At 36.9% G+C, this 22,592-nt stretch overlaps 2 protein-coding genes across 4 annotated transcripts in view; both read left to right on the forward strand.

The window, feature by feature from the left end:
• fgf12a (fibroblast growth factor 12a) overlaps positions 1 to 9,456 on the forward strand; it is a 122,847-nt gene extending 113,391 nt beyond the window's left edge. For both annotated transcript variants that reach the window (XM_026281948.1, XM_026281940.1), the window contains one exon: positions 7,779 to 9,456. In XM_026281948.1, coding sequence (XP_026137733.1) covers positions 7,779 to 7,894 — 116 coding nt within the window. In that variant the 3' untranslated portion in view covers positions 7,895 to 9,456. The remainder of the gene's footprint in view (positions 1 to 7,778) is intronic.
• An 8,491-nt stretch (positions 9,457 to 17,947) lies between these two features.
• On the forward strand, positions 17,948 to 22,391 carry LOC113114890 (uncharacterized). 2 transcript variants are annotated; one of them, XR_003293802.1, is made up of 6 exons: positions 17,948 to 18,127; positions 19,198 to 19,392; positions 19,461 to 19,540; positions 19,822 to 20,769; positions 21,571 to 21,813; positions 22,017 to 22,391. XR_003293802.1 is itself a non-coding variant. In XM_026281970.1 (5 exons), the coding sequence occupies exons 1-5, from the start codon at positions 18,029 to 18,031 to the stop codon at positions 21,719 to 21,721; spliced, it is 1,473 nt and encodes a 490-aa protein (XP_026137755.1). In that variant the 5' UTR covers positions 17,948 to 18,028; the 3' UTR covers positions 21,722 to 22,390. The 2 variants fall into 2 exon arrangements, 1 of the variants encoding a protein (XP_026137755.1); XM_026281970.1 differs by having other exon boundaries at positions 21,571 to 22,390.
• The last annotated feature ends 201 nt before the right edge of the window (positions 22,392 to 22,592 follow it).

The following is a 22,592-nucleotide window of genomic DNA, read 5'->3' on the forward strand; positions in this document are numbered from 1 at the left end:
GAGGAATAATCGGAGGAGACAATTAGAAACTGGAATTTTCTGTTCTAAAGAATAATAACTCCTCTTGAGGCACTATTATACAACAAGAAAGCTATCACTTTAAAATGTCTATTCTGAAAGCGGGTAACATCAGGGGTCCTCCAGTACATCAAAGCAAAATGAACCAAAACAGCAGAGCAAATATCACAGTCAAAAAAAGTAAAACAAAACACAACAACACACACATTCCAGCTCACAATGCTCAACCCCACCCCACCAAGCACGAACCCCAAAAGTGACATGACAAAAAAAACAACCACATGACTAGCATTGCACAAGACCAAGGACTAAGAGGAACACAAACAAGAACATTGATGATGATAATAACAATAATAATAATAATAAATAAATAAAAATGCGGACATAAAAATGAGAAATAGTAAACACATGACCAATGAATTCCAAGTCCAAGGTCAAACAAACAAAACTAGAAACAAAGACAAATGTTCCAAAGATGTTCCCCGAGGGCCCTTCGAAACTCTGTAAGTGAAGTTAAAGAAGTTTTAACTCTAGGAACAACAAAAAAGATCTGATCATTGTGTCACAGGCTGTATAGCGAATTATAAAGCACTAAGTGTTGCTTGAGATAAACTGTATAATTCAAGTAAAAACTTTTAAAAATAAACTGTAACCAGTGATACTGTCTCCTGGCAGAAGAGGCAAACCAGGATAAATGTCTGTTCAACACACAACGGTGTGTCCTAAAGGGACAGTGGAGAACAAAGCGGCAAAGACTGTTGTAGACCACATCAATGGAATGCAAAAAAAAAGGGGCAGTAGTATTCTGATAAATAATATCGGCATAGTCCAAAATAGGCATGAGCAGCTGTAAGACTTTTATTTTTCCTAAATTAAAACAGTTAACAGATTGATAAAGTATTTTAAGACGAGAGTTGAGTTTGTTTGTCATTGCTTATACATGAGTTTTAAAAGATAAATCAGTTTCCAGCCAAACACCAAGATATTTAAAGGTCTCATTTGACTCTAAAGGAGAGAAGTCGAGAAAACAAAGATTAAGGTTGTTTTCACATATATCCAAGGCTTTCCTATGGAACAATAAAGAGTAGGACTTTGATTTATTAAGGAGAAGTTTATTAGCCAATAGCCACTGCTGTACAGAATTGAAGTCGTGCTGTAAAGAGAGGTTTATCCCAGAGATGGTAAGCTTACTACAGTAAATAACTGTATCATCAGCATAAAGATGAATATTATAATCTGTACACGTAAGGGCATATCATTAACAAAGATAAAAAATAATAATGGTCCAAGAGAAGAACCTTGAGGGATGCCTTTCACTATACCTGTATAATCAGACTGACAACCCCTGTAAGACCCACCCTGACGACGATGATGAAAATAACAATTAAACCAGAGTAAAGATGATCTCTAGAGGCCAATAGCATGCAATTTATCCAATACAAGATAGTGATCAACTAAATCCAATACTTTGGAGAGATCTAAAAAAATAGCACCGGTACACAGATTATCATCAAAACTAGAAAGTATATCATTAGAGAGTTTTAAGAGAGCAGTGGTAGTGGAGAAGTATTTTCTGAAACCTGATTGGCATTGAGTAAGTAAATTATTATCAGATAGATAATTCTATAATTCATTAATAATTATTTTCTCAAAGAATTTAACCACACTATTAATTATTGATATTGGCCTAAAATTGTTCAGAATTTGTAAGTCTCCACCTTTGTGCAAAGGAATTACTTCAGTACATTTCCACGCGAGGGGCACTTCACAGGTATCAAAAGACATGTTAAAAAGCACAGCCAGTAGTGGTGCTAGTACATGCGAGGCAAGTTTAATAAACTTACCCTCAAGGCCATCAGGGCCAGGACCACTGCTATTGGAAAGCTTATTAATAGCCCGTTGAACATCCGTTGATCTGACCTGCCTAAATTTAAATGAGGTACTGCAGGGTTGGCTGTTAACACACGGGTCTGCGTGAAAAAACAGGAGGTTGAACAAGCTGTGTTTGAGGAAGAAGCAAACTAAAGGCATTTGAAATCACAGCTGTATCATTAGTTATTTCATTATTAATTATCATATTACTTGAAGTATTATTGGACCTACCAACTAGGGTGTTAACTCTCCTCCAGAATTGCTTTGGGTTACTTAGATCATTTGACAGGCTATCTCGGTAATAATTGGCTTTAGCATTTCTTGTTTGAGTTGTACATGAATTTCGTAATTGTTTGTATTTCTCCCAGTCATCAGGCAGTTGTGTGTGTTTATATTTAACTCAGGCCCTATCCCTCTTTTTAAAAAGATTAATAAGATCACGATTAACCCAAGGCAAATGATGGCCTTTAACCTTAATGGATTTCCATGGAGCATGTCTGTCAATAACTAGCCCAACTTCAGTATAAAAAAAAATCCCATGCAGCTTCAACATCAGGAATTAAATAAAACCTGTCCCAATTTATCCTTCGAAGGTCATTAACAAATAGATTATTATTAAATAATTTAGTTTCCCGTATCTTGATATATTTAGGAGGAAGATGAGGAGTTGCAATTTTCCAGATACAATGGATAATGGAATGATCGCTAAAGCAATCAGAGAGAACTCCAGAAGTCATTATTCTGTTTGGATGAGAAACAAGAATCCAGTCAATGAGAGATTTAAAGTTAGAGCCGACTCTAGTGGGCTCAGTGATGATTTTAGTCAAATAAGCACCATTAACCATATTACGTCCTGTAAATGTAGAAGAATCATTCCAATTTAAATTAAATCCCCCAATAGAATAATTTCTCTTGAGTCTCCCAGAGATGATACCATAGCTAAAATGTTATTAACAGACTCTAGTTTAGGAGTTGTAGGTGGTCGATAAATATTGCCTATTATCAACTGTTTATTTGCATGGAGAGTTACCTTAACAAAGATGCCTTCAAAAAGCTCAGGTTTCAGCTCAGGAATAAGCAGCTGTGAGCTCAGATTAGATGAAATATAAGTAGCGACTCCAGGTCCCCTGGATCCTCTGTCAGCCCTATACATTACATAATTTTCAAAGTGAATAATAGCGTCAGTAGTACTATTAGTAAGCCATGTTTCAGATAAAGTGATTATATTGGGATATTTATAGGATAGCCAAGCTCCAAGCTGATCAATTTTAGGGAGTAAACTACGGATGTTAAGATGGATAGCGTGGAGACCTTTTACGCATAAAATATATAATTGTGATCAATGAAAATAAAGCTAACTAACCTTTTGAGGTAAAAATCATGAAAGTGAATAAGAGGTGAACACGAGAGCCAACACCATATGCACACACACTCAACCATACCCACATATAATTTAAAAAAAAAAAAAAACTAAACAAAGATACACACACAAAAGCAAGATAACAAATTTAACTTAACTGTCTTCATTCACTCCCCTGATTATAGAACCACTGAGTTACTTCCAACACAACTAAGCGCTTCAAGAGTTATTATAAATCACTTAAAATGAATAAGTAAAATAAATTAGTAACCAAAAAGAAAACACACACAATACATTTTTGTTAGCTTATATTCAAGAAACCCAGTGGAGAGACGTTAGATGGAGCCGAATTTCCTTATATGGGTCCTGAGGGCACTTCTCCCGGAAGAGCGCGCGCTCCCGTAGAGCAGAGCAATTCACTGATCAGAGAGAGAGCGAAATGTCACAAAAGAAGTGTGTTTTTGGTTGCCAGGGCAAGACAACCCTGCACAGATTACCAAAAAAAAAAAAAAAACAGCATTAAGGGACCAGTGGATGGAGTTTATTTTTACAGAGCATCAACGGAGTTGTGCAAGTGTTTTTGTTTGTTCCCTGCATTTCGAAGATGCTTGTTTTACAAACAAGGCCCGGTTTGACGACGGCGCGCGCTCTTCCGGCAGAAGTGCCTTAGGACCCATATAAGGAAATTCTGCTCCATCTAACGTCACACAGAGCCATACTTGAAAAAAACTTTCTGAAACTTGTGACAAACCGGAAGAGGTTTTTTTGGAACAAAAATACTGCTTCAAACGTACAACTTAATTTTTTTAACTTTTTCCATGTTTAGCATGGGAATCCAACTCTTTAACAGTGTAAAAAACTCAGTATGCATGAAATAGCATTTCACCCCCCCTTTAAGGATAATGCAGTCCCAACGAAAAAGGGTCACGATTGTGTGTTGGAACCGCAGGCGGTGAGTAAAACTGCTTCAAATATCTCTGTGTTGTTAACTTAACTATCGGCGCGTAAGCACATCAAGTAAAAAACATGCGATGTTGTCATCAAACTGCACTTTCCACATGTACACCTTAAAAAAAAAAAAAAAAAAAAAAAAAGACGACATAAAGTGGAACCTAGTCATTTTCCAAAACCGCTAAGCAAATATATACAGTTTCAATACATACCACATAGAGACGTCCTGCTGTAGTCGTTGCTGCCGCTGCTCTTGATCAATTTCAGCCTCGGGATCTGATTCTGGATCATATATATACGGCTGAATCTGACTGTTTTTGACTGAATTTACTCATCAGACATTCCTGTGGGCGCAGTGCTGTCCATTTCCGTAGTGACGTTCAGAGATGCGATGAACAGCTCCAGGTCTCCGGGGGTTTTGAAAAGCAAATGCTCCTGACCTTTACGTACTTTGACCGATGCAGGGTAAAGCAGGAATGACTTGATGCCTAGAAGTTGGAGGCGTTTCCTCCCTTCGGCCATAGCTTTCCTTTTTTTGTACGTTCCCTGACTGAAGTCAGGAAAGAACCGTAAATTAGCCCCTTCATAACTCAGAGGTGATGCGCTTCTGGCTCCTTGTAAAATGGCCCGTCGATCATTGTAACGAAGGAGTTTGAAAATCTGAGTGCGCGCTCTGTTCCTGGAGGAATCCTCATTCGCGTAGAGACGGTGTGCCCATTCAATCTCGATCGTCTTCCCTTGCAGAGCAGGAATCCACTTGGGAATATGGGTCTGCAAGAACTGAATTGCGTTCCCTCCTTCAGCTCCTTCCCGTAGGCCCACCAACCTTAGGTTATTTTGTCTGGATTTATCTTCATAAAGAAATAGTTTCTCATAAAGGTCCTCTAGGCAAGACTTGTTAGCAATCAAGTCCCTTTTAACATCCCGCACCATAGCCTGGATGTTGTCACATCTATTGCCGAACGATTTAACATCCTTTTCCAGCAAGTCCAATCGTGCTGTAATCGTCGAGATTTCCTCGTAAACGATCGTTGACATGCTTAGTTTTATGGCGCTCTGTTGCTTATCGAGCAATTCAGCAATGGCGTCGTGAAGGTGCTCATCGTCTTTATGCTTTTTCTTCGCCAGGGAGTGGATTAAATCTCTGGATTAGATGCCATCTATAGTGCCACTAAAACAAGGAATTTACTTAAGATTCGGCCAAAAACTTGAGGTAGACCGTCAATATTAAGCAGCCATCACTGTCCGCTGCGCCCAGTGATATATAGTCAATTGCAATTTTGATGTGGAGATATGATGTCACAAAGTTCTGTCCAATATTACATCTACAGTATGTGATTTTTGTGCCCACTGTGTGAACATTTTTACACCCAATCACAAAAAAGTTATAGCATAAATTTCCGCAAATAAGCCAAATGAGATGGCACCTCACTCATGGGTCTACAACAAACTTATCAGATATGCACCAAAATATGTATGGAAGTACTGCTTGCATCTCAGCATGTCTAACAGACATTTCTTGCTGGATAAAGGACCATCACCTTCAACTCAACCTCGCCAAGACCACTTGCTTGTAGTTTCAACCAACCCATCACAATTCATTAGAATTTGGTATTGTTAGGAAGATTAGACCCTTTCTTTTAGAACATGCTACACAACTCCTTGTTGTGTGCAGGCTGGTCTTGGCAGGTCTTAAAGACCTTTGCAACTAATTCAGAATGTGGCTGCAAAATCCTCTGACCATCAACGGTGCGACTGTGGAGAAAGTGAGCAGCACCAAGTTCCTGGGTGTGCACATCACAGAGGACCTCTCCTGGACTGAAAACACTGCAGCACTGTCCAAGAAATCACAACAGCGTCTCTACTTCCTCCGCAAACTGAGGAGAGCCAGAGCCCCACCCCCCATCATGTACACCTTCTACAGAGGCACCATCGAGAGCATTCTGTCGAGCTGCATCACTGTGTGGTATGGCGCCTGCAATTGGTCTGCTCACTACCTCACTCGGCATGGAACTGACGTCATTCTACTACCTCATCAGTCAGTTAAATAACTGCTCTTGGTCACTTGTCACTTGTCACTTTAATCAGACTTAATAAGATATTTTTAATAAGTGATTTTTTTTTTTTGGTCTAAAAATCTTTTAACTGCACTGCTGTTCACTTCATTGATTTGCACTATATCTCTAATTTGCCTTGCGCTGCTTTATTTAACTTTATTTTTAATTTTATTATATGTCTTTTTTTATCATTCCCTTATTGTATAGTATCTACATTTTATATTTGATCTAGTTATTTTTTAGGCTTTAATGTTAATGTTATCTGTATCCACCGGGGTCTGAGAGTAACGCAATTTCGATTCTCTGTATGTATGTACTGTACATGTGGAAATTGACAATAAAGCAGACTTGAACTTGAACTTGAAAATTAGTCTTTAACAAGCTCAAAAGACTGCACATCAGTCTGCACATCAGTTATCTTCTTATTTATATAAAAAAGATACTTACAATTGCTCTCTCTATTCTCTTTCTATCTACTTGTTTTCTTTTTATTTATTATAAAAAAGACCCTCTAACACTGCTGTTCTCTATTCTATCTACTTGTTTTTTTGTTTGTTTTTTATTATAAAAAGAAGTTGTCCCTCCAACACTATCATCTAGTCTTTTTTTCTGTTCTATCTACTTTTTTTCTTTTTATTTATTAAGATAAAAGTGCTCTTTTGTTGGTTTGGTTGTACTCATTTGTAAATTGCTTTGGATAAATATTTTATTCTGGTTCAGAGATATAATTATAATTATAATGTTATTATAATTATAATGTTGCTAGGATGGTAATAATGGTTGCTGGAGCATGGCTACATTGTTGCCATGGTGAAAATTAAAGATTAGTAGCCAGTCCGAGTCTAAAACTAGCCTTCTGTGTGATTGCAGATTGTCTGTGCAATATTCTGGTGTTGGAATATGGCTTAATTTTGTTAATAGGGTGCTCTAAATAATTGCTAGGCTGATTTACATAGTTTATATAGTGATATTTAAGACTTAATTTTTAAGTCTTTAGAGATTTAAAGTTTGCCAATCTGATTCAAAAGAGCCCAACCTTGTGATTCAAAATGGTTGTAAAGGCTTGGCTAAACAGTTGCCATGGTGATATTTAAAAAGTACTTATGAGTCTTACTCAAAAGAGCCCTCCCCCTTGTCTCCATGATGTTATAACAGTAGTAATAATAATAATAATAATAATAATAATAAGCATGTAAGATGATAAAAGTGATGCTTTGCCTTGAAAAATAAGAGGGCTAATATGTAACACACACACACAAAAAAAAAGTTATGCAAGTCAAACCATTTTTCCTTTGGACTGAAATACAGTGATAAATTGCACACAACAATAACAAGAGTGTATATAAAGAAATATACATGTTCAATTTTAATTTCATGTTGATTTTATTTTATTTTTTTCCTTTTTTTAAATAAAAATCCAAAATGCAGAAATCAAGTAAAATATTTTAGCCATAAATATCATAACTCAATGTATTCAAAAGTAATGAGTATTAATGTATTGATATGTTTGTATATTGCAGTTTGCATGTACAGAGAACCTTCACTGCATGAGATTGAAGAGAAGCAACGCTCCAGGAAAAGCTCAGGAACCCCAACAATGAACGGAGGCAAAGTGGTCAACCAGAACTCCACATAGCAGGGCCCAAATGCAGGAGGCTACTGAGAGAGAGTAGCCCTTTCCCCTTGCCCTTACGCCTCCAACCACAGGAATAGTACAACACACTACAATAAGATGAAAACTGAACTCTTGCCTGAGAAAACTTTTAGAAGAACACGGGGGGAAATAAGTGTTACCGTTCCAATCAGGAACTGAACTCACATTTTATGCAAAAAAAAAACAACAACAACAACAAAAAAACAAGTTAATTGAACAGTCATTTGATTGACAACAAAAGGAATAATATTTGGGGTTCATGTTGTGAGAGATAGTCTATGCTTTGCTGTTATCAAGAGAATTGGGAATATTTCTCTTTACTCAGTGTCATTACAATTGTTTCTTTTTGTAAATATTATGCAGATTTGACCAGATGTCTTGGCTTATTATTTATTTATTTATGTATATTTTGGTATTACCTGAGAGGTAAAGGTAATTGCACTTTGTGAATCCAAATTCTTGGTACATCAGGAGGGTTAATGTAGGATGTATGTGCAGTTATTGCAGAAGCTTTTTGGATCCTAGAGCATGCCTCTGCTTATCCATTTTGGTATGAGGTAATATCCACTTTTAACAGTTCTTCAAAAATCTTGTTTGCCTCGATGCACATGTCCAGCACAAGTACACTGCATGTGTATACGCTCAACACCCCCAAACTGCAACTTGGTTTCAACTGGAGTGTGACACTATGTTACAATGGACAGCTATAAGTAATAATAAGGATAGGATTCCTTTGTCCTAAAAGTGTGATACTGACACCAACCCTTTCCAGTCCAAAGCACAAAGAAGTCTGGTTTCCAGGAAGTCTTCTGGACAGGGTTGGTGGATTGTGGACTAGCAGGAGTTTGTCCAACTCTATCTCACAACCAATTCGTATATATTTCGTTCGAATTTGTACAACCTCACTTGTAAGATTTTGTATGATGTGTCTAGTCCCAAGTGATGGTAGGTTTTGGGGAGGGGTTAGGTGTAGGTCATTTGTACGAATTCATACAAATTGTGAAACTCGTAAAATGTACGAATTGCCTTGAGATCAGGCTGGTTTGTCATTCATAAGTCTTCCAATAAATATTGCATGACAGCTGTGCCCAAGTATGTAACAATGAGGTGCAACAAAACAAAGAGAGTTGAAATGCATAAGTCCTCAGAAAGTGTGTTTATAGTTGAGGAATGATCAAATGGATAGAACGTGTAAGGGATAAAGAGTGTAAAAACAGGCACAGAATGCAACAATTGTCCACATAAACTGGGTTTTGCTCTGTACAAGCAAAATTCTTCATTTTTCATGTTTTGTTTTGAAACACTATCATATATGCATTATGAATGATGAGATAAATAAAATATGCATTGATATTATAAAGCAATGAAATTAGGATTGTTTAAAAATAAAAATACGTAAAGCTTTGACCCGTGTGTGCATGGCTTATTTTGCAAGGATTCTTTTCCAAGCAATTTTACTAAGTAATTTAATGCAGCAAAGATGCATACTTTTAAATGCATTTATAAAGGAATCACAATTGCTAAAATAATAAACTAAATGTTTCAAGCATTGACTTAATAATGTTCCTCCCCCCAAACAGGGTACAATATGTCACAAAAATACATGCTTATATAGCAATAGTAAGTAACAATACTTACAATACTGTACAAATACAAGTAATAATAAATAACAATACTGTACAAATTATAGCAATCACGAAGAAAGCCCTTATTCTGTCAGTATACATCAGCGATCCTCAAATCTGGCACCCGAGATCTACTTTCCTGCAGTGTTTAGCTAACCCTAAACAAACAAACCCCAACTGTGATTTTCTAATGATCCTGAAGACATTGATTAACAAATTCAGGTGTGTTTGATTAGGGTTAGAGCTAAATTTAGCAGGAAGTGGATCTCTAGCCAGTTTTGTGGATATAGTATACAATAGGGCTGTCAAAAAAAAGAAAGAAAAAAATATATATATTTTCGAATATTCGTCGAATTTAAAATAAAAATCCACATTCGAATGCAAAAATGTTCTCTTTAATGTAAAATGTTTTGGTTTCAATGGAAGTGTCTTACATTGTTGGTTCCTTGTCTTGTTATGTAAATTACAAGCGAAAAAAAAAAAAAAAGTTCACAAGAGCATATTAACCTGTTAACTGTCACTCATGTTTTTGAAGATAGACTTGAATGTGCATGATACAAACCTAAATTTGTATAATTCATGACTGAAAACATTTTATAACATGATTTTGATGTGCCATTTACATGGTAATGCAATGTCTGATTTTAAAATGGGTTTTGAAGGATGAATTTTGAGATTTTATGTTTTCAAGTGATATATAACTTCTGATGATTTCTAAAATGTGATAGAGAAAAAGGCAACGAGGAAGTCTTTTTTTTAAACAAAGGTCAAAGCTCCTTTTGTAATGTAGATTTCTGAGGGTGCACTCTTGTCATAAATTCATCTATTACTTTTCCTACATAATTTTTAACAAAAATTTTAAAAAGATTAAATTTGATTGTAATATAGTATAGTCAACATAGGCGTCCCGTATACGGGATGGGGTGACATTTAACAGGTTAAGTTGGGATAATGAGAAAACCTTTTTATGTCGTGATAAAATTTAAATAACTTGTTATATCGAGATCACAAGACAATTAAGTTGTTATCACGACAAAACAAGAAAAGAAAGAAAAATATAATTTATGGACTTCCATAACAGTTTCCAGTAACGTGACATGTTCGGTTCACTTAGTTTTGCCTATAGGGCTTGGGCATCCTGACGTCATTAGACTTGGCGTGGCCGCCACAGTAATGGCCTCCTTTACTGCTACTCGGACTACTGCGCAGTGTTTAGACATACTCCCTCTCATCCGTGTGTCTTAATTTGATTAATTAAAAATCTATTTCAACCATGGTAAACCGTTGCTGTATTGTGGGGTGTAATAGTGCAACACATAATCGCCATGGGGAAAATAAAATGAGAATGGATTAACTTTACACTGCTTTCCTGCTTGGGGCGCGACCACGGAGACCATAACATCTGAATATTCATTTATATAGCTTAAGTCAACATTGAAAATAAGGGAAATTTCTTGGGTTACTCATCCAAAATACGGGAAATTTCAACATTCATCTTTTTGTTACTATCCCTCTGATGACAGCAAAAATTTGTACTACAAAACTGCTGCATTAACTAACGTTAAGCGATTTGTGATGCTAGGTCTAACGTGACTTTAATTACAGATTGGCATGAAATTGTGCTCTTACAACAACCACGCTATCTTAAAAAGCCCAACATCACGCTAAGGTTGCTTTCAAGTAAGCAAAACGATGCTTTGAAAACATCTGTTTCGCTGGAGGGGCAAGGAGTAGCAACAGGACAACAACACAGAGACTTGACAGGTCCGATTGAAGGGCTAACGGGGTATTTTACAGGATAATACTAAAACGGGAAGACATTGGGAAAAGAGCTCAAATACGTGAGAACCCCCGAAAAAACGGGAGGGTTGACAGCTACTAACTACGCTTTTGAAACACATTGTTAAAAGTCCATGTGTGAATAGTGGTTTCCACTAACGGTTACTAAACCAGCAGCTAGGTAGAGCGCAGCTTACCGGATTACTGTATACCAGGGATAGGCAACTCCGGTCCTGGAGGGCCACTGTCCTGCAGAGTTTAGCTCCAACCCTAATTAAACACACCTGAACAAGGCAATCAGTATTTTCGGGATTACTAGATAAAGGCAGGTGAGTTTTTATTAGGGCTGAAGCTAAACGCTGCAGGATAGTGGCCCTCCAGGACCGGAGTTTCCTATCCCTGCTGTATACTGTTTGCTGCTGTTCCAGTTCTATGATTTGCAGCTCCTGAACTCATCCATTTGTGAACTATACATGAGACTTCAATGACTTGTAGCTTCGGAACTATTCTGAAGTGTAGGCGCTCACAAAACAAACAAGGAAGCCGAATATATCTGTAATGCAAAAGTGCGGCAGCAAGTCGTCGTCGGTACTCCACTCTTTGTTGGGAATTTCATATGGATCCAAACCGTTAATAGTGCAGATTTTGTCCACATACCGGTCCCTGGCATCCCTATTTAGCGTATCCCTATAAATCCCACAATCTTTTTGCGAATTTAACATCTTTTTTCTTTCTCTCAACTCTGCTCTTCTCGTTCAACTTTTGCTGTATGTTTACATTCGCAAGGCCAGCAACATGGCCGCCACATCCCAGGATGCAACTCGGCGCCCAAGCCCTATTAAAACCCGTGGGAATGTGATGTCATGGCCACCATAGACATATAAATACATAGATGCCGCCATATTGGAGCGGGCAACTCTCATAACTCTCACATCAGGACAGAAGAAAACATACCTGACTCATCGACAGATTGGACACCTACAAACCATCACACGATAATAAAAGCAGATCTCGGGGTGTTATCTTTCACAGGTAAAACTCAGCTGTTCTTTCTAAATGTTTTTTGGTCATTTGTAACATTATGTTGACAGCTTAATTAACCACCAGTGTCAGACTATTAATAATAGCTAGCGATATCGCTAGCGTAGTTAGCAGTGAAAGCTGAGACATTATAAGAATTCAAAGTTTAAATGAATTCTTATTACGTTTTAACTTTTATTGCCGTTTATATTATAAACTAAATGGTTTTATGAGCACAATATACAGAGTGAGCCCTTTGACTGTCTAGATTAATGATGGAGGTAAAGCTTGACTCTTTAATTTCACTACCGTTACTTATCTACAAAGATTAAGTGGTAACACTTTAGAATAATGGTCGTTTAGTTAATTTTAGTTAATTAATTAATTAACATGAACAAACAATGAACAATACATTTATTACTGTATTTATTCATCTTTGTTCATGTTAGTTAATGAAAATACAGTTTTTCATTGTTAGTTCTAATTCAGAGTGCAATAACTAATGTTAACAAGCACAACTTTTGATTTAAATAATGCATTAATAAATGTTGAAATGAACATCAACTAAGATTAATAAATGCTGTAGAAGGATTGTTCTTGCTTAGATCATTCTAACTAAAGTAGTTAACTAATATTAACTAATGGACCATTATTCAAAAGTGTTACGGATTAAGTTTATCATCACTTGATTATAAGGATTTCATTGCTTTTCATAAAACTGTGAACTGATTCTATGTATTCTTTTTTCTTCCCTTTTAGCCATTTGCAAACAGGAGAAGGACAGCCTTAAGGAAAGCTGAGGAAACCTATTCTGAGAAACAAGACTATACCTACACAGACTAATGTTGTGTTTGTACTAAACCCAGAGAAGCCCTGAATGAATCAACAGAATGACCCTGCTCATATTCTAATACTATAGAATGCATTTAAAAAGCTTTGTACAGGCTATTTAATGCTGATAATGTACTGTGTGTGTCTTTACACAAAAAACTACATGATGTTTAATAGCCTAGAAATGAAAAACATAGGAACTCATAGTGAATCCAGCTGCAATATCATGATGAACCCATTGTGATGTTGTTATAATGATTATTCATTTTGATGAATATATAGTTTTTTGAGGGGAGCATTCAAAATGTGTGTGTTTTCTGCATGTGCATTATAGAACAAAATGTCAAGCATCATCAAGTTTTTTACATTTCTTGAGCTGAGATTGATTCAGAGGATTTATTATATATATATATATATATATATATATATATATATATATATATATATATAATATATGTGTGTGTGTGTGTGTGTGTACATGTATATATTAAACTTAAGGATCTCATTAATTAAACACAATTTGGAACTCATGTCCACAATTTTTGGTAACACTTTAAAACAATGGTCCGTTGTTAATAAGTAACTACGCAGGAAGTAATAGGTAGTACTACATTAACACTTAACTTAATACTATTAACTAATATAGAAGCAAGATTAACTAAGCAGTAAGTAATAGCTCATTTAGGACATAGGTAGTTCCTTATTAGGTATTTGATAATTACTAAAGAAAAATATTGTCATTGAGAACTACTTTGGAACTATGGCCAACTAATGAAGAATAACTAATTAATTACTAATCACAATAGCTACGTCTATAAAGTGAACAAATAGCTTCTTTATGGAAACGTATATATATATATAGCCTATCCATATGATATATTTTATAAGCTCCATTAAGTTCAATGTCTCCAACTCTAATAACTTTAACGTTAGTGATATTATGCTGGGGAGGGCTTCTCTTTAGGAAGTGACAATAAATAATGATGTTCTCTTGTCAAAACATATTTGCATCCTTCATGAAAACATTGACTGCATTTATAGTGTTAAGCACAAAACAACATCTTCCAGATTACAATGTCTGGTAGAATATCACTAGTTCCTCACAGAAATATATGGCAGTACAGTATGTGTCAGATAATTTTATTGTAAATTACTTGTGAAATCCATGACTCATTACTCGAGTGTTCAACGTGATCTCATGAGAATACGTGTGTATTTTTACATTAAATGTGGTTCTATCACACGTATATTTACTTACGTTTTCATGCACATAGAAACGTACAATTTAGACGTAATTATAGCAGTAAAACGTACAAATACTTACGTGTTAGCAGCTAAAAAAACGTAAATATTCTAACGTAAAGTGTGAATGTATATGAATTCCCATGTATTAATATTAAAATTGTGGCTTTTATATTTAAATCTGTTGTATTTAATTGTCATATCAATACGTTTTTATTAAATTTATTGAAAGCAGTTTACTCGTCTATTTAATAGGAAATAACATTTCTGTGCATGCTGCAAACCATCAGGTGTTACCTTGTCAGTCCGCAGGAACTACTAGTGATCTGGCCCATTATTTTAAAGTGAAAAACATGTTAACTCCTGACTAATTACTCAAGCGTTACCTTGTAGGAAGTTGTGGCCTAATGGTTAGAGGGTTGGACTCCCAATCGAAGGGTTGTGGGTTCTAGTCTCGGGCCGGACGGAATTGTGGGTGGGGGGAGTGCATGTACAGTTCTCTCTCCACCTTCAATACCATGACTTAGGTGCCCTTGAGCAAGGAATCGAACCCCCCAACTGCTCCCCGGGCGCCGCAGCATAAATGGCTGCCCACTGCTCCGGGTGTGTGCTCACAGTGTGTGTGTGTGTTCACTGCTCTGTGTGTGTGCATTTCAGATGGGTTAAATGCAGAGCACAAATTCTGAGTATGGGTCACCATACTTGGCTGAATGTCACTTCACTTGTCAGTCCGCAGGAACTACTAGTGATCTGGCCCATTATTTTAAAGTGAAAAACTATGAAGGTATTTTTGATTCAAATTAACTGAGCACCTGTGGCAGTGCGATTTGTAGTTGTAGAGAAAAGCCACACATGTGTATCAGTAAATTTGAAGTCACAGAGTGAAATGTTTTAAGAGTTGCAAATCACACATTTAGAAACTCGTACGCTCACATTTTTGAAACAATTGCTGCAGTGAATGTGGTGCAAAACGCATTTACACACCCGCATCAAGAAATGTGCAGTCGTGGAGAAATGTTGAACATCCGCAAATCAGTACGTGAATTCATCAAATGAGAGTTGCACACTTGTAGAATATTTTCTCAGAATGTCTTGTATATTTTTCTAACACAAACACAAAGTACATAACTACAGCTTCTTGAATCTGCTGCGATGAAGCTCAAACACTGTTTTTTCGCTTTCAAGCGACAAGTTTCGCGCTCTCCCTTTTGCACCGAGATATTTGGTTCAAAAGTGATTTGTGCATCTGTAGAGGTAGTGGGCGGGACTGTTTAGAGATTACAGAATTTCAGCCAATCAGAAGAGCTACTGAGCCAGTAGATAGATATACGCCCCAAGCAGTTTTACGCCCCTGTTGTTCCTCATGCGTCCAGTAGGGGAAGGCAGTATATTAGTATATGAGCCCAGTCATTTATAAGAACAGCAGACCATATCTATATGTATGATAGCAGCAGACCTTCTTGAAGCGATACGGATGAGGTATGTTAAATAATCTGCTAAAGTACTTGTTGTTGATTGTATTGTGTAATGATGCAACATTTATTATTTATAAAAGATTGATCAATTAAATAAGAAAGAATAGCGATATCAATTCAAAAGATGGATCAGTTTATTTCGAGAGGCAAAAGTACTTGATTGAGTCAGATGTTCTGTCTGACTCAAACTTAACTAACCACAGTCTATCATCAATGGACAAAAAAAAAAAAAAAAAAACAATCAAAGTGACTTGACACTTTTTCCAAGTGTTCCATCAATATTGTTCATTGAAGATCAGGAGCGAATTGATGTTATCTACACTCAGATGACTTCAATTTTGGATGGCACACCTACACACACCCACAGTGACCAGATCAGATTCATTATGGATGTCCCTTTTCCAGAGGTATGGTCTTGTGTGTTAGTTGTGCTCTGCATGGTGTCATATTCACATTGTTTTTAATGTCAAATAGTTTATCCATAATGTTAGATAATTTCTATAAAATAATAGTTTTGTGCTTAATATAGAAAAGGAACTTTGGATTTTGTTGTAAAAAAAAAAAAAAAAAAAGCAAAATGATGCTTGGCTTATTTGGGCTGTGATAAATCTTTCTCTGGTAGTCCATCATCTGTGCTCTTGCTGTTGTGAAAGATGTGTCCATCTTGGAGGCTGAGGAGAAATTCCTTCGAGGACCTGTCATTGACGCAAGGTACTGTAAGGATCCTATAAAGGAAAAATAAAATTGAAACATGACATCCTGCCATTATTTATAAATAACCATTGTTTTCTACCACTATGCAACTTTTGCTTTTTTATTTATTTTTATCAGTGAGTGGGATCACTTAGACCGCAGGATAAAGAAACAATTAAAGAAGAGTGGCAAACCATTGGAGAGTCATCTACAGGAGTAATGCTGTTAAGAAATAACCAAGTCATGGTGTTAATAATTTTTTTTTTGTGAACAACAATATTGTCTTTCTTTTAAATGACCCTTGGAACTTTAGAAAATTGTTAAATTTTGTTGGTCTTCATAAAATGCTATGTAGAACATGTTCTGTTGCTGTATAACGAGCAATTGTGAATTGTAAAGCAAATATTTCATTTAGGATCCATATGATTACACAGTACTGTATGTCTAATGGCCTGAATATGGTTAATATCTAAATATAACTTAATATAAATTCACAACATCATATATCAGTCAATCTCTGTATATAAAAACAGTTTATAAATATATATAAATAATACATTTTACAGTAGGTCATAGGTCTGCAGCCTCCCCCTACTGGACGCATGAGGAACAACAGGGGCGTAAAACTGCTTGGGGCGTATATCTACTGGCTCAGTAGCTCTTCTGATTGGCTGAAATTCTGTAATCTCTAAACAGTCCCGCCCACTACCTCTACAGATGCACAAATCACTTTTGAACCAAATATCTCGGTGCAAAAGGGAGAGTGCGAAACTTGTCACTTGAAAGCGAAAAACAGTGTTTGAGCTTCATCGCAGCAGATTCAAGAAGCTGTAGTTATGTACTTTGTGTTTGTGTTAGAAAAATATACAAGACATTCTGAGAAAATATTCTACAAGTGTGCAACTCTCATTTGATGAATTCACGTACTGATTTGCGGATGTTCAACATTTCTCCACGACTGCACATTTCTTGATGCGGGTGTGTAAATGCGTTTTGCACCACATTCACTGCAGCAATTGTTTCAAAAATGTGAGCGTACGAGTTTCTAAATGTGTGATTTGTAGAATAGGATTTGTGCACCTGCAATGAAGAATTTGAGAAGGTGTAACTGTTGTGTTGTGTTTGTGGGAGAGAAAAAAAGGCTACAGGTTTGCAACTCTTAAAACATTTCACTCTGTGACTTCAAATTTACTGATACACATGTGTGGCTTTTCTCTACAACTACAAATCGCACTGCCACAGGTGCTCAGTTAATTTGAATCAAAAATACCTTCATAAAAAACATGTTAACTCCTGACTAATGGGCTAGTTGCATATCTCCGCCATCTTGGATTTCCGGTCTAGCGAGTGTGTGCGTAGATATTTCCGGTTTTGCGGGTCTTGTTATTTACTGCAGAAAATGGCGTTTTACACAAGGTGTTTGCAAGATCTGCCAAATATTACTATTAACGATGTCCACCGCATCATTCAAGCCTCCTCTTCTGCACCAAGAAGTGAGCGTGAGAAGGGGTTTAAAATGTATGTATCCAGTTACATCGATAACTACGAAGGTAAGTGAACACTACGAAGGTAAGTGAACACTGCAGAAATAAAACTGGTAAATAGTTATAGCCTAGCTAACTGCAACAGCCAGTTATATAGATATTAGTCTAAATAACTAGCTAGGTAATTTCACTATTTACACAGTGTTTTAGTCTAAATGTGCTAACGATGTCATGACATTGTTTTTAGTATCAAACAAAGATCACACAGGAAGAGTGAGCGTCAGGGCTACTTGCTACAGATCTATGAAGAAAAATGAGAAACCACACAACCTTAGAGTCAGTTAAATGTCTCAGCTGTGTTCTGGGGTTTTTATGAGCCTTATCCTAGATTCTGTATAGCTATATATTCTTGTTAAGGAACCTGTTCATACACTGGAAATCTAAATCAACTAGGTAGATGACGGTAATGTTAGCTCCTGAAACATGTTTCTAACATAAGCAAGCAAGATAGTTTATAGGTTTCATTTAACTGTAGCAATAAAATCTCTGAAAAAAATCTCTTTGCCAGAATTCAAAATATATATTTAGCTTTCATGGAAACCCCGAACGTGGTTGTGACAGCTAATGTTCACTGTTCAGAGAAGTTTGTTCAGCCTGAACCTGTTCAGTGTTCATTGTTTTACAAACATTTTTAAATATTTGCCTGGTTTCACAGAAAAGGCTTAAGCCTATTCCCAGACTAAAATTCATGTTTAATCTGTCTTAACTGAAAGCAATTTGCAGACATATCTTAAAATATGTCAGTGCCATTGTTTTGTCTTAAGATGCACCTCAGTAATTGTTTTTTCCCTCTCTAAGCCACATTTATAAAAGCTACTTAATTTTTTAAATTTAACTGAGGTTTAGACCTGGTTTAATCTAAGCCCTGTCTGTGAATCTAGGCCACTAAGCAAGAGCAAGATGAGACTGTGACTACTTGGACAAGGCTCAGTCTGCTTTCATGACCATTTAACACATTCTGATCAGCCACTTCTCAACTTGCTCATCCTTGGTTTTGTTCTGCAAATAATTTGAGATGACATCTTGTCATTGTATAACTGTAACGTTACAATAAATAAATGTTTGTTTTTTTGAAGATCGTCTTTGTGGATTCATCCCCTGTTGAGATGTGCAATGCTGAGTGTTCATGTGTGGCTGGAACAGCACTGTGCAATCATACTGTTGCACTTCTTTACCAAACTGCGCACTATTCCCAACTGAACCTTACGGCAGTCCCCCCCGTTCTGAGTTGCACTGAGACAGAACAACGCTGGCACAAGCCAAGAACTATGGTAAGCCTCTGATCATTAAAAACAAAACTTTCATTAGACATATTTCATAATAATTTAATAATTCTCAGGGTGTGAAACCAGGTAGAGTCGGTGATATGGTGGTAGTATCTACCAAGCCAAAGCAGAGGACTGTTGCTGATGGTGTAAGGTAAGGGGGGTGGTGTGTATCACATTTTGGAGGAATTAGAATTATTTTTTCAACAAATTATATTTTGCAGAATTTGAAACTTAGTGTGTTTAAATAGTACAGGGACATCTTATATGCTGAAGGATCAATTGAATTTTGATTCCTTAAAATTTAATTAATTGCTGCTTCAATCGCTTATATATATATATATATATATATATATATATATATATATATATATATATATATATATATATATATATATATATATATATATATATATGTAAATCCTTTCTTCACAGGAGCACACTTTACAAAGCAGTGCAAGGAGATTTGCCTGATCAAGACGTGCTTAAAGTGTCAGAAATTTACAAGGACTTTTCAACAGACATTGCACCACTCATTACTACCTTGTCTATAAATGCTGACATCGCACTAGTTGATTCTGCTCTTGGAAAAGTCCAAGAAGGCAGCCCCATCTCCTTTCACCATCCAGTGCCAGTGAGCCGGACAGTAATTTACCACCCAGATTGCCCTCCTCCAGCACTCCTACCTTTAGATGGTTACAGGCTTGAGCCCACCAGCTGCCAGTTTGTTTGCAGTCACCAACAGCAACTACATCTGCAGTCACTGGAGACTACGTTGGACATGGCCAGGAGAATAGAAGCTGCCACAAGGAAACAGAGTGACTCTGTGGAGTGGTACAGAGTTAGAAAGCCACGGATCACCTCTTCGCGCTTCAGGGAGGTGTGCCATGTCCGCGGCCAGAGCTCCTCAGAACACCTTGCTGAACGAATTCGGAGAGGAACAGCACAAACAGCAGCAATGAAAAGGGGCCTAGCACTGGAGCCTGTAGCAATTCAGGAGTATTGCAGAACAAAAAACACAAATTTCTGGCCTTGTGGGTTTGTCATCCACCCAGATGTCCCCTGGTTAGGGTCATCACCTGATGGTGTCATTTTTGACCCAACTGAAAGACCCCCATTTGGCCTGCTTGAAATAAAGTGCCCAAATGCAAAAAGCTATGTTGATTGCAGCTATTTAAAGTTACACAGTGGTACCATGCAACTAAAATCACAGCACAGCTACTACTGGCAGGTCCAAGGCCAGCTCTTGATTACTGGAATTGTGTGGTGTGACTTTGTTGTTTTTGCAGAGGATGACATGTTAATTCAGAGAATATATCAAGACAATGAAGTAGCCAGAATCATTAGAGAGAAAGGAGACTACTTCTTTTTTTATTTTTACATGTGAGTATTACACAGGTAATTGTACAGTACATCATTGAACATTAGTTGTTTTAATCACATGTACAGTCACTTTTGAATAGTCAGACTATGAAAATGTAAATACTTTGGAGATTTCTTAATGACATTAAAAATTTCATATTATATTACAAAGTTTTTTAAGTGTTGCATTTTGATTTAAGGGGCAGGGTTGTTTTTGAATACACATGGATTATACAGGTTGATTAAAAACTCAATTAATTCCGAGATGTTAATGTACAATTGGAGAGCTACTGTCCTGCTTATTTCAGCTCCAACCCCAATCAAACACCTGAAGCAGCTAATTAAGGCGTTCACAGTTACTTGAAATTTAAAGGCAGAAGTGTTTGATTTGGGTTGGAGCTGAAGTCTGCAGGAAGGTACCTCTCCAGGAGCAGGGCAGTTTAAGGAAGCTGAATGTAAAATAAAAGGTAATATGAGGGTTTAATTTACAAGTTGGCAATTTTCAAACAGCTCTATTTTGTTAGAATGTTCATTTACATACTGTTAAATCTCTCTTCTAGTTAGCTGCAGAAGACACCACATTTATTTATAATTGCAATTCAGTGAACATTCTAGCAATACAAAGCTGATTTAAAATGATATCTTTTCAACACTAGCATTACCTTTTCTTCTGACATTCAGCATTTAACTGACCATGACTTCACCAGTGGTCCATTCTGGTAGTTGACCAGAAAGCAAGCTACACTAAACAGCTGGTCAATGCTGCCACATATTGGCAATGGTATGGGTTTGTCAAACAGTTTGTTCTCCTTCACCCTCCAGATGCATCTCTCAACATGTACTCGCAGCCGGGCAATGGATTGGGTCTGTTGTACATCCTGCCTGGACATCTGGGAATTCTTTGACCGATAAGCAGGTCGGTAAACCTTGCAAGGAACGAGATCATCTACCAAAAAGCCCTTGTCAACCATAATGGCCATGTCTGGTGTGAGGCATTTAATAATTCCTGAAAGTTTGAAAATCTCCCGGTCACTCATAGAGCCTGCATACAGCACTGAAACAAAGGTAATGGCACCATGTGGTGCAATGCCAATCATCGCCTTCAATGTACTGTGTGATTTGTAATTCGAAAACACCTCACTCTGAAGTAGTAGAAAGGAGGGTGTTTGGCAGTACAATTCAGTGCAGTCCAGCACCACTTGAGTGTCGGGGAAGTCTGCAAACTCTGGTGGTAAGAGAGCTCTGACGACTTCTTTTGGTATCCACAGGCGAATTGAACCAAGTAGATTGTACAGAAAGTGTGTCCAAGTCACAATGATTCGGCTAGCTGTGGTCCGATGAACACCAAAGCGCTCTGCTAGATCCCTGAGAGGCAGACCCACAGACAAGTGCATCAGAAAAAGCAGCAGCTCATCTATTGGTGCAAGTTTCTGTGAAAAATTAATAAAGAGAGTTTAGATACAGATTCATTTGTGATTACACTGTACCACTAAACCTTATTGTAAATTATTTACTATTTACTTACATACCGTTGTTTTTGTTTGGGTCAGCTCATCAAAGCTGTCAGAGGCAGCCCTTGCCCTGGTAATTCGCACCATCCTACTTTTTGCAGCAGGCTCCACCAATTTCCAAAAGGCCAAGAAATGCTTGTAAGAAGCAAACCTAAGTATAATATTATTATAAGACAAGGTTAATTATCATGTAAATAATGACATGTATATTCCTTCCATTCTTTTGAGATAACTGTTTTTTTTATTAGTGTGCATGTTTGTGACAGAATTGTGTGAGTAAGAGACAGTGAGTGTGTCTACAAGGGGTTTGTGTGACAGAGTGTGTGTGTGTGT

The sequence above is a fragment of the Carassius auratus genome, chromosome 2 (assembly GCF_003368295.1).
Source record: "Carassius auratus strain Wakin chromosome 2, ASM336829v1, whole genome shotgun sequence".
Lineage (NCBI taxonomy): Eukaryota > Metazoa > Chordata > Actinopteri > Cypriniformes > Cyprinidae > Carassius > Carassius auratus.